General features: G+C 41.7%; 1 protein-coding gene across 1 annotated transcript in view; it reads left to right on the top strand.

The window, feature by feature from the left end:
* Window positions 1–501: 501 nt before the first annotated feature.
* Window positions 502–10,066, top strand: part of BARX2 (BARX homeobox 2) — a 33,010-nt gene continuing 23,445 nt past the window's right edge. The window contains exon 1 of the mRNA XM_032133859.1: window positions 502–774. Within this exon, the coding sequence (XP_031989750.1) occupies window positions 564–774 (211 nt within the window). The 5' untranslated portion in view covers window positions 502–563. The remainder of the gene's footprint in view (window positions 775–10,066) is intronic.

Below are 10,066 nucleotides of genomic sequence, written 5' to 3'. Positions count from 1 at the left end.
GGAAAGCTGTCAGGGCCGGGGATGAGGCACTCTCCTCCGGCAGCCCGCATTTTAATTTTTTTTAGGTAATTACAGTATAGAGAACAGGAGGAGGGGGAGAAGAAAGGAGAGAAGCAAAAGAAATAAAGAAAAAGAAAAAAGAAGAAAAAGAAAAAAGAAAGAAGCCAGCCCCAATCTGGAACCTTTCACCAAAAGAAAAAAAAAAAGCCAGCCACACACCCCAGTATCTTAAAATAGCGAGCAGGGAGGGGAGAGGAGCGGCGGATCCTCCCAGCCCGGCGCAGGGTAACAATGGTGCTGGCGGGGAGCAGCGGGCGCCCTGATTGACAGCCTGAGCCTCCTAAAAAGGCCGCGGAGCGATGGGAGAGATGCTTATCGGCGGCTTTATATAGCGGGGAGTCGGCGGCGCGCAGGGCGGCGGAACCGGCGGGCACAGCGCGGGCACAGCGCGGGCACAGCGCGGGCACAGCGCGGGCACAGCGCGGGCACAGCGGGACGCGCTCGGGGCGCCGGGCGCCCATGCGAGCCGGGCGCGGCTCTGGCCGCCCCGCAGGGGTCCCGCCATGCACGGCCAGCCCCAGCCCCAGCCCGGCCCGCAGCCCCCGGCGCGGCTGCCCGCGCCCGGCCGGCCCAAGGCAGGCAGGAGGCGCTACAAGACCTTCATGATCGACGAGATCCTCTCCAAGGAGACCTGCGACTACTTCGAGAAACTTTCCCTGTACTCCGTCTGCCCGTCGCTCCTGGTCCGGCCCAAGCCGCTGCACTCCTGCGCCGGTAAGCGCGACCCCGGCGATGCCGCAGCCAGGATGCGGCGGGCGCGGAATCGGGGGGCTCGGGCGAGCTGCTCCTGCATCTCATGCATTCCCCCGAACCCTGCCTGAACGAAGCCCGGCTTCACACCCCATCCCCACGGGAGGGATTGCTCCCACTCCCTGGGTTTGCCAGCGCAGGGATCGTTGTTAGTTACTATCGGTAACTAACAGCTATCGGTTAGTTACTATCAGTTTTTAGTTACTATCAGTGTGCCGTGGTGGGGTTCAGCCTAATCCTCGTCGGGGTGTTCACTGGAGCCAATACATACCCAGGGCTAATGATCACGAGTTAAGGAGCTCTGCAGGAGTCCAGGTCTTGTAGAAATCGTCCTTCATCTTATGCTCATTGAAACCTCTGGTAGTTTTTTCATTACGTCTGAGTAAGTACAAAGAAATTAATAGAAATATTGTGAAAGGAAGAAAAAAATCTATAGAGGCACAGTTTTGCTACCCTAAATTCTCATTTCCTTTGAAAGAATGTAGGTTATTTCTAACAGCAAAGATGGGAAAATACTTGTAAAGATTTTGCGAACACCACAAATAAATACACACAAGCGGCTCTGCCCTGCACAGGCAACACGATGAGCGATTGCGTCTTGACCATGGGCATTATAAAATTTCACAAGCAGACTGGTCTAGTGTGCGTGTTTAAAAATCCACATTAAAAATAAAAATAGTATTCTTAGAATGCATTCCAGATTTTAAAAAATATTTTTAAAAATCCCTCTTTCTGCTGAAGCAGGCAGTTTTCCTGATTTCTGTTCTTCCCATAAGGCCACCCTTCCAGTGGTGACACATAGCGTGTCAAGAGAAATGAGACGATGAAACTGCAACTTAAAAATACATTCTTCAAAAAATCTTAGATACTGAAAAATATTTGTAAAGGACTAATTACCAATAAAAATAATATCTATTTCAAGGTCACAGAATTCTATTTTTCTTCTTTCTCTTTGCTGGAAAAAGTTCATTTTGCCTTTGTATTAGGTTGTGTTTAAAAACTCAAGGCCTGTACTTTGGCTCAGGTTCGTTGGTTTGGTTTGTGGTCTTTTATTGCTGAATATACATAAGAAGGATCTTTTCAGCTCTTAGCAGAGCTGTGCTGATAGAAAACTTGCTGTTAGGGTACCCTAAGAGTTTGAGAAGTAGAGTAAATCCTTGGTCCAAGCATAAATCTTCCTTCAATCTCAATATTTATATTGTAAATACCAGTTATTAGAGATCCAGAAGGGATTAGGAGGCTGGATCAGAATTAAGACCCATGATGACCAGCTTTTGGAAAGAAATTGCGTGAGCAGTGTGATCCTCCACCAACATGTATTTCTTCCAGCCGATCTCTGCGTGACGTCCCTTGCCTTCCCTAACTAATTGCTGACATATTTTATAAAAGAACCAGTTGTTAATCAAGATATTGCTGACAAGGGAATTTTTGAGAGCTGATCTCTCGCTACTGCGTAGTGAAATTCAGTGCTTGGCCAGAACGTGCCAAAGGGGTTTGGTGTGTGGCAGTGACGCACAGAGTGCCCGATTCTGCCTGCAGACCTCAATCCATGTGGGCAAGGAAAGATGCTTTCCTCTCTTTCTGTAAAGAAAGAGGATGAATTAGAAAAGAAAGTCCCTTTAGCACCCAAAAGGAATATTAACCTGGATATGATCAATGTCCAGAAGCATGTACAACTACCTCGGCATAAAATAATACAGTCTGAATGTCACCTAATAGATCCTTGGGATTTTGGATGGGTGAGGCACTCCCCAGCAGCTGGTTTGACACTCACCACCCACCATGGGGAAAAAAGGAGAGAAATTTTTTAGATACATAGTTCTTCATCAAATATAGCAAGCATTGTCTCTGCAAGAGTAATATATATTCAGTAAATAATCACTAATAATCCTCGTATGATTCAGCAGTGGAGTCAGAGTGATGCCAGTGAGTCTTTTGTGGTTACTCTTCAGTTAAAGCCTTATTTTCTCGTTGTGCTTGGGATCTTTAATGAATTCACCCTCAAGGTTGTGTTTCTAGCCCAAGCTCTGGCCTGTCCCTGTGTCAGGCTGGATTGTGAATATCTGCTTCTAATGGACTAAGCTCTATGGAATTGCAGTGCCTGTGAAGTGAAGTACAGAGAGAGATTTGCTTGTGGGATTAAAATCATAGAGGAAACCTGCTACCAAAGTCCACACTTCCAAACTGTCAGATTCTAAGGTGTATAGGCACAATTAAAAGTCTTACAAGTATTAGGCAATGGGAATGGTTTTTTTATGAAAGGAAACTATTGGCTAAGAAATGGATAATACCACAAAAGATACCTGAATGTGAAAGAATTTGAAAAGTACAAAATAAAACTAAAATAAAAAACCAAACCCACAAAGACCCACAGAGTGAAAATAAACAAAAAACCCCCTCCCAAGCTACTTGGGGACTAAAGGCTGCAGAAATATAGCACTATAGAAATACTGTATTGCACTTAACTTACTGCCTGAATTTCCTTTGCCTCCAGAGTTAATCAGGAAGGGAGTGAGCACTTAGTTTCTTCATGATCTAAGAAAATGAATCTTAACCTAAACCACAGAGATTTGTTACTGTACCATCGTAGCTGGGACTTGGGAGCATTTGAAACAGCTATGAGTAATGAGTTACTCCAGCTGAACATCTTCTCCGTGGCTTTTTCTCAAGGCAGGAGTCAGGGTTTGTAGGCGTTTTCATGGGCTAAAGAGTTAATATTTCTTTCATCTTGGGTGAAGTCAGAGAAGACTGATATGCCTTTATAATTTATTTGGAGCTGAAAGACATAAGACATTGTACGTGTGCAGCATGTGTGTTCAACAACATCCCTGGTTAAGTGAAGAGAGATCAGAAAACTTTGGTAACCCGATAGAAAAGAGTTTTTCTTTTGGCTGTGATGAATTGCTGAATATTTAACTGGGTGCAGCTGAATTGGAACAAAACAGATTTGTCAAGTAGAGGCAGAAGGAGGTGGAAGAAGCATTTGAGACTTTTCTGGTGCGTCTTGGGGTCGAAGATTGACGTTTTATTTGTGAGTAGCGTTTGTGAGGTCTCGTGCAAAGCTCACCAACGTCGCCGGGGAGATTCCTATTGAAGAGAGGTTGGAATAAGCCCCAACCCAGTTTTGGTTTTTAGAAAGAAAACTGCAATTGCCTGTGAAAAGGTTCCATCATTAGTTTAAAGTTTGGTGTATGAACATGTATTGTGGTGTTTCTTGAGCCAAAAAAACAAGGCTGAACCTTGAATACCAAATCTATAATGAAATGCTAGTCTGGGTTCAGAGCCATTATGATTAAAATTAAAAAAAACTAGAAATATTTTCTGATGGTGATTAATGCCACTTTGATTTATGATTTTTTGGGCTGTGATGGCTGAGTGAAAATACTATTTACCTTGTTTCATGATATTTATATTTTTATTGGCTTTTCATATTATGTCACAGTTAATTAATTTGTAGAAGTAACGATACAGTGTTCATACGCTTGGTTTGTTACAGTGATTGCTGACAGCTGCTTTTTGACCTAGCAGAGTCCTATAGGAATCATTTTTCAAGTTGCCTTTATATCATTTTTCAATTAAAAATATTTGTAGGCGAGCCTATTCCTATTCTAGTTTGTTTCCTGTATTTTTCATTATCTTGCTTTAGCGATAGATTTAAAATCCTGTTGCCTTATTGGTAGCGTTGGGCATGATAAAGAATCAAAGGACACTGTCAGTGTGCGATGTTACAAGGTCAAATTAGAAAAGTTTCTTATTTATCACAGGAACTAAAATAGTTTGAAAATGAAAACCAAGCTGGGGTGTGGAGGGGAGCTGTGTGCCATCCCTGGTCTTAGTGGAATTTGTGACATTGTGTATTAATAATCAATAATACTGGTCTTGGATGGCCTTTTTAAACTCTCCAAATGAACTGAGATGGCTGGATTAAAAAGAATCACATCGCCTTCAGTTGCAGAGTTCAGTTATTTCAGCAAAGTCGGTAGTACAAATTGTTGTCTGTGCCATGTATTCATTTGTACCAGGCCCTATTCCAGAACTTATAAAAAAAACTCAAATTTGAATGTGTCTTAGTGATTTATAATTTAAATCCTAATGAGCAGCAGAGTAATTTATGTCTATTCTACGCCAAGGTTTTTTACTAGTCCATATCTCAGGTAGGGCTGATTTCTCTTTAATTGCTATACCAGAACACCTTGCAAGGCAAATATATACGTGGGATCAGTGTGGCCTTGCTTGTTCCTGAGACAATTGTCTGCTGAGACATAAAATATTTACCTATGTTTTAGGGGAGTTGTGCTGAAGAGGATTCTACTGCTCTATGTACATTTAAAAGCGCTGCAACTTCGGGAAGTGAACTTAAGTTTGTCCACTTGGTTTTTTTCGTTTTTTAGAAAATTTACTACTGTGCTTGCTGGTCTGTGCAAAAAGTTTCCTTTAATGACCATCAATAATTATTATTATTTGCTCCCTTGAAATTATTATTGGGATTTTTGGTTTGGTGATTGGATTTTTTGGTTTGTTTGGTTTTGTTGGGGGTTTTTTTTGAGTTCAAGACGTTCAAGATTTGTGTGATTGGGATTTTAATGTAGGCAAGTGTTTAGTATAGAATTGCTCAGATCTTGTATTCTTCTCTTCCAGTTCTATGTCTGTCTTCTGTTGTTTTATCTTAGGATGAAATTTTGAGCTGTCATTTTCCTCATTTAAAATGATATTTTCTGGATTAAACTCAGTGGTACTTGCAGCCGCTGGGGCCTTTGGAGAATCATTACTTGGGAGATAAAGTGTGAGCTTTGGTCCTTCTGGTCCTCACCCAGTCTCCTCAGCCTTTTTAGGAAACCATGGTGAGAAAGTAGATTTTTTTGTGACTTAAAATAGCTCAGTTTTTATGCGAGACCTCACAACAAGATTCCTTCTGATTCTCTTCCAAAAGGTCTTGATATGGCTTGATGGCAAGGCTTGATTTTGCTGTGGGACATTACTGAATATTGATGTAGAAGCCATTTCTTTTGCTCAAATACTTGCTGAACCTTTTCCTTTAAATTGAACAGATATTGTTACAATTCCTGGGGGAATTCCTGGGGGAAGGCAGCACGCTTGGGAAAGGAAAAGGGAATCCACATAGTGCGTGTGTTCCAGCACAGGGAAAAATGAGATGGCATCCATTCATCATGTTTCCAGTCTGAAACATGACAGCTGGATAAATCCCATTGAATAAAGCTGATGTGCAGTGGTGGGTGCACCTTCTGCCAGACTCCCTCGGACCTGAGTGTGTCCCGCGTTCCCTGCGCCGGGCGCCTGAAGCTGGGTTTGGATCGTCATCCCCAGGACACCGCCGGGAATGCAACGGCATCCCAGGCAATGGCACAAGGCCTCGGAAAGGGTTTTGCTCTTGTGCTGTGTGAAGTGATTGCTCAGGAGATCTACATGTCTTAAATAGCTCCCGAGTCCGTGAAACACCTGTATCCCAAAATGTTGAGGAAAGCAGGCCAAAATGAATCTGTGTGTTTATACAATAGGTGCCAACCTAAATTGCAAAGCTGAAACTGTCTCCATGTAGAAATCTGCATTGCTGCAAGGCTGTTTGGGATTTTTGCTGATTATTTGTGCAAACATATGAAGAAAAAAAAGATACTTTGAAAACTGCCTGTATTTATTTGGTTTAGCTTACAAAGATCAATAGAATTCTATAGGTGAGTAGCAAGAAGTAAAGGCAAAACCAGAAAGGAATTTTATTAATCCCGAGAAATACAAAGTGCTTCCTCTGTAGATGTCTTTGATCCAGTATTAGTGAAGCTACTGAGTATTTTTAATAGATATAAGATAGTTCAGAGACAACATTTCTGCCTAGAGATGGCAGAAGGTGCAGTCACAGTTACACTGCTGTCTCTGAGCATTTCTCTGAAAACCCAGAAAAGTCAGGATTTGCTGTCAGGACTGTGTCCCTGCTCCTGTAGTGGGATTTATTCAGCTGCAACATTGGGAAAAATCTGAGTTTTCTCAAATTCTCCATAACTCTCTGTCCATTTTAGCCCTACAAGGAAAAGCCTGTCTGTGGACGAGGAGCACTTTATCAACCGAGGTAAATAAAACAAACCTATGGACTGAAAGTGGATTCCTCTGTAACTGCTGTAGATTGGGCATAACAGTTAATTTTAAAGAGCTTAGTGTTTTTCAGGGTGGCCACCTTGGGTTTTAAGTGTTTTGATGTCTTTAGTAGAAAACCTAGTTCAGAAATGCCCAAAAATGGCATATGGGGGATAATAACGGGCTGGGTGGTGATAAATAGATACTTGGAGAAGTGCCTGTTAATTTTCTTTGCTGGATTATATCCAGTACTAGACATGGCATTTCAGAAGGAAACTCAGATTTGAATCTGGATTTGAAAGCAGATCTCACTTGGACTTAGCAGACAAATCTGGCTCTAAAGAAATTTCAGTGCTAGATATTAAAATATCTGTAATAAAGACTTACTTTTGCTGTCTTATCTCAGTATTGTTAATAGCGAATAAAAGGAATTAATGAAAGGCAAAACTACAGTGAACAAACCAGAAGATCACACCCCAGTGATTGCAATAAAACCTACTGTGGCAAGTAATCAGCATTGTGGTTGTGGTTGGGCATGAATAAGCATTGTGGAGGAATGCTATAATGGGAGGCATTAATGAATGTGGGATTCCACTGGGAAAATTGACACCTACGCCTCATTTTCTAAAGCTTCAAAGCTGGCACTGGAAGCACAGTTTAAATCCATCTGCTCAGTGATTTAGGTTTAAATGCAGCACTTCCATAAGAATTGTCCTCCATTTGGCCACTGCTCATGGAGACTGTGCAGCGCAGACCTGGTGCCATTATTATTTTGAGGACTTTTCTTTAACTTGCTGCTCTAAAATGCTGGAAAAGACCATCTCACCCTGTAGACTCAATGACCCCCAGCACTGCTGCCTTCAGGACAAGCTGGGCATGAACAAAGGCAAAAATCCTCACTGGGGAAGGTGAGGAAAAGGAATGGAGAGTGTTTGGAGCTGATGTGTTGTGTAGAGCTCCTATCATCCCACCAGGCTCAGGGAGCAGAGCAGGGCAGTAACTAAGGAGACTTTGTGGTTTTTCTGCTGTTTCCTTGTGCTGAGCAGTCCATTTATTTCCCATCTGAGCATGGGGACAGACAGCTCCCTGCATCACAGCCCTGTAGCGTGTGGATGGGAGCGTTGATCCACCTTCAGGAAGGATTTTCTGCTGATAGGAGTGGAGCAGGTTTGGGTGATGGAACAAAATCTGTGCCTTTCCAGCTCAAAGCCACTTCCATGCCCTCGGTGGAGGCCTCTGAGGAAGGAAGATTTGCGTGGAATGCGCACAATGGATGGCAGAGCTGGAATTGATCTTCACATCAGGAACCGAGCTCTGGAGGCGCTTGCTCAGACAGTGGCTTGAGTTGTTTCTAAATCCACTGCTGGGTTTGAGAAAGGCTCTGCTCTCGTTGCTCAGATGATTTAATTGCTTGATTCTGCTGATCTGTTTCTTCTGCTCAGCCCTTGGTAACTTGTCCAATGTTAGATGTGACTGCGGCCCTGCTTGGAGCCACTGGAAACCTGGGTTTGCATTTGCAGGCCATGTACAAAATCTCATCACATCCAAGTGAAAATAGGAGAAGTCAGAAAAATTGGTGGTTTGGATTGTTGGTAGATTGAAAAAATAATCATTATGTGTCCTTTTCAGTTCAGAGCAAACCAAAATGTTATAAATTAAGCTTGACAAGGGAGAAGTTTAAAAAGTGTGTGTATGTGTAAGATCAGAGAAAATACTCGATCAGGAATAAAATACTGAAAACTTATCTTCTAAAGGCTGAAGCAAAACTTTATAGCACTTTCCTTTTAATAGACATTTGGCAAAGCAATGAAGTTGCTTTCAGTATTGCAAAATTTTATTTATTTTTCTTTTTCAAGGAGAGAAAGTTACAACCAAACATTTTCAGTCATTTCTATGTAAGAATTGCTCCAGCTGGATTGCAGAACCCAGGACATGTAAACAAGAGCTTCACTTGCTAGGAAATAACAGTTCCTTGGAAAATTTGGGATGTATTTTGTGATCTCAGTTGTATTTGTGTGAAGTCTGTAATAGAATAGGATCACAGTGACAAGCTAATGGCAGCTGAGCAGTGCAAGTCTGATGTTATCCATTATTTCTTGGGTTCCCAGAATTGTGGGAGAATTTAGCTGAGAGGTTTCTATCCCAGAATTCCCAAAGCTACATTTTAATGACATCTTTAAAAATACAGAGATTTGGTATTAGGACTTGGCTGACACAGGAATACTTAATATTTTCCAGTTTCCAGTATTTTCCCTTTTCCTTTAACGCACCTTTACATTTTGACCCATTCTTGGCCAGAACACAGCTCAGAACAGCACCCTGTTACCAGCTGCAGGTATTTCAGGTGTTTGGGAACAGCTGAGATCCATTTAAGTGACTACAGAGAAGGGTAAAGAACAATCTTTCAAAAAAAGATCCCCATCTTCCCAAACATGGACCCCGGCACTGATATTCAAAATCTTTGGACTGCAGGCAGCACATCCAGAATATTTAAGCTCTGTCTAAAACACAGAGCCTGAAAGAACCTTAACAGATAAATCTGCTTTGTTTTTCATTTTCTGTTTTAAAAAATCACACCTTTTTTTTTTTTTTTTTTTTTTTTGAGTGAGAGGAAAAAAAGCAGTTTTCCAGAACTTCCTATACAACAAAATTACAATTCCCTTTGGAGATGTGTTGACAGAAAATTTACGAATATATGGTCTTTTTCTCCAAGCAACAACCTTCCAGCGACCTTAAAATGTGTTTGGATGTGTATGTTCAGGTCTTATCTTGTAAATTCTTTGACATGCCAGTGGTTTCTATTCATGTAGCTCGCTGTCTGACTACAGCAGGATTACTCATGCAGAGAAGGGATTGAATTGGAAGTATTTATATTTGCCCTGTATTTTGGATAACCTGACTACTCAGTTTTTGGATTTTCATCAGAATAAGAGAGTTTTCCATGCAGTCACTAAGTCAGTTTTAAACACTTGGCCACCATTTGCCTTTGAATATTTCTTTTAATGATTATTTTGCAAGTCACAGAGCAGTTAAAGGCTACTTTTCCTGCCAGTGCAAATTTTTGGGTTTTTTTCAAACTGGGATTTCAGCTTACAGGGTTGAATTTCATTTGAATTAAATTTTAATAGACATCTTGAGAACTAATGTTGGAGCAACAAGTTCCTGTACCTTT

This window comes from Corvus moneduloides, chromosome 25 (genome assembly GCF_009650955.1).
Source record: "Corvus moneduloides isolate bCorMon1 chromosome 25, bCorMon1.pri, whole genome shotgun sequence".
NCBI classification, from domain to species: domain Eukaryota; kingdom Metazoa; phylum Chordata; class Aves; order Passeriformes; family Corvidae; genus Corvus; species Corvus moneduloides.
This window is presented reverse-complemented; position numbering and strand designations above follow the sequence as displayed.